General features: G+C 68.7%; 1 protein-coding gene across 1 annotated transcript in view; it reads right to left on the bottom strand.

The window, feature by feature from the left end:
* Nucleotides 1-152: 152 nt before the first annotated feature.
* The window catches only part of VAMP8 (vesicle associated membrane protein 8), a 4,561-nt gene continuing 3,254 nt past the window's right edge, over nucleotides 153-1,459 (bottom strand). The window contains exons 2-3 of the mRNA XM_014958698.1: nucleotides 1,266-1,452; nucleotides 153-364 (exon numbers count right to left, since the gene is read on the bottom strand). Coding sequence (XP_014814184.1) covers nucleotides 221-364; nucleotides 1,266-1,452 — 331 coding nt within the window. The 3' untranslated portion in view covers nucleotides 153-220. The remainder of the gene's footprint in view (nucleotides 365-1,265; nucleotides 1,453-1,459) is intronic.

Here is a 1,459-nt window from a genome sequence, read left to right as displayed (position 1 = left end):
CAATGTGCCCTTTGTCCCTTGGCGCCAGCCGCCTGCCTGGCACCGCTCCCCCCCTGCCCGGCACAGCACCCTCCCGCCCCCACACGTGTCCCCACCCGTGTCCCCACACGCGCGTGTGTCCCGCGGCGCACAATGACACGCTCAGCCCCACACGCAGCTCGTCATCCCTGTATTCCCCGGGGACACAGGGGTGGCCGGGGGGTCCCCGGGGGGGGGCGCTCTAGGTGGGGATGGTGCCGGTGGCCAGGAGGATGATGAGGATGAGGACGATGGCGCCCACCAGGCCAAGGATGACGAGCAGCTTCACGTTCTTCCACCAGTACCGGCGGGCCATCTTCTGCGACGTCGTCTTGAAGTGCTCCGACTGTGGGGACACCACTCAGGGGGGGACATGGGACATGACCCCCTGCCACCCTGGGACCCCCCGCCATGACCCCAAGGATGCCCCCTGCCACCCTGGGGACCTCACACTGCCACCTCAGGGACACCCACTGAGCACCCAGGGACACCTCCTGCCACCCCGGGCACAGCCCTGCCACCCTGGGACCCCCTACTGTCACCCCAGGGTGCCCGCCTGCCACATTTGGGACACCTACTGCCACCTTGGGGGGACCCCACCACCACCCTTGGGGACACCCTACGCCCACCCCAAGGACACTGACTGCCACCCTGGGGACCCCTCCCTACACTGGGGACACCCACTGTGAACCCAGGGACACCCCCTAACACCCCGGGGACAGCCCTGCCACCCTGGGACCCCCCCACTGTCACCCCAGGGTCCCTCCCTGCCACCCCAGGGACACCTACTGTCACCTCGGGGACCTTCTCCCACCACCACCCCGGGGACACCCGCTGTGATCCCAGCCCATTTCAGGGACCCTGTGCCCACCCTGAAGACGTTGTGCCCCTTGGGGACCCTGTGTTTGTCTTGGAGACCCTGTGTCCCATCTTGGAGATGCAATGCCCACCCTGGGGACCTTGTGTCCATCCTGGAGACCCTGTGCCACCTTGGGGACCCTGAGACACCTCAGGGACTCTGTGCCCACCCTGAGGACCTTGTGCCTACCTTGGGGACCCTGTGCCCACCCTGGGGACCTTGTGCCCACCCGGGGGACCCTGTGCCACCTCAGGAGCTCTGTGCCCACCCTGAAGACCTTGTGTCCCTTGGGGACCCTGTGCCACCTCAAGGACCTCGTGTCCCACCTCGGGGACCCTATGCCCCCCCCGGTGACCCCCCGCCCGCCCGGGTGATGCCCCGCTCTCACGGTGGCCTCCAGGTCCTGGCTCTTGCTGTGGAGCTGCTCCAGGTTCTCCCCCCGCGCCAGGATCCGCTCCACGTTCTGGGTCATGATGGTCTTGACGCCCTCCACCTCCTGCTGCAGCGCCCGCACGCGCCCGCTCTCCGGCCCGCTGTCCGCCTGCCCCACAGCGCCCGCATCAGGGGGCACCCCACTGCCCC

The sequence above is a fragment of the Calidris pugnax genome, unplaced genomic scaffold (genome assembly GCF_001431845.1).
Source record: "Calidris pugnax isolate Ruff unplaced genomic scaffold, ASM143184v1 scaffold244, whole genome shotgun sequence".
Classification (NCBI taxonomy): Eukaryota; Metazoa; Chordata; class Aves; order Charadriiformes; family Scolopacidae; genus Calidris; species Calidris pugnax.
The sequence above is the reverse complement of the archived record's forward strand: the minus strand, read 5'-3'. Positions and strand labels throughout refer to the sequence as shown.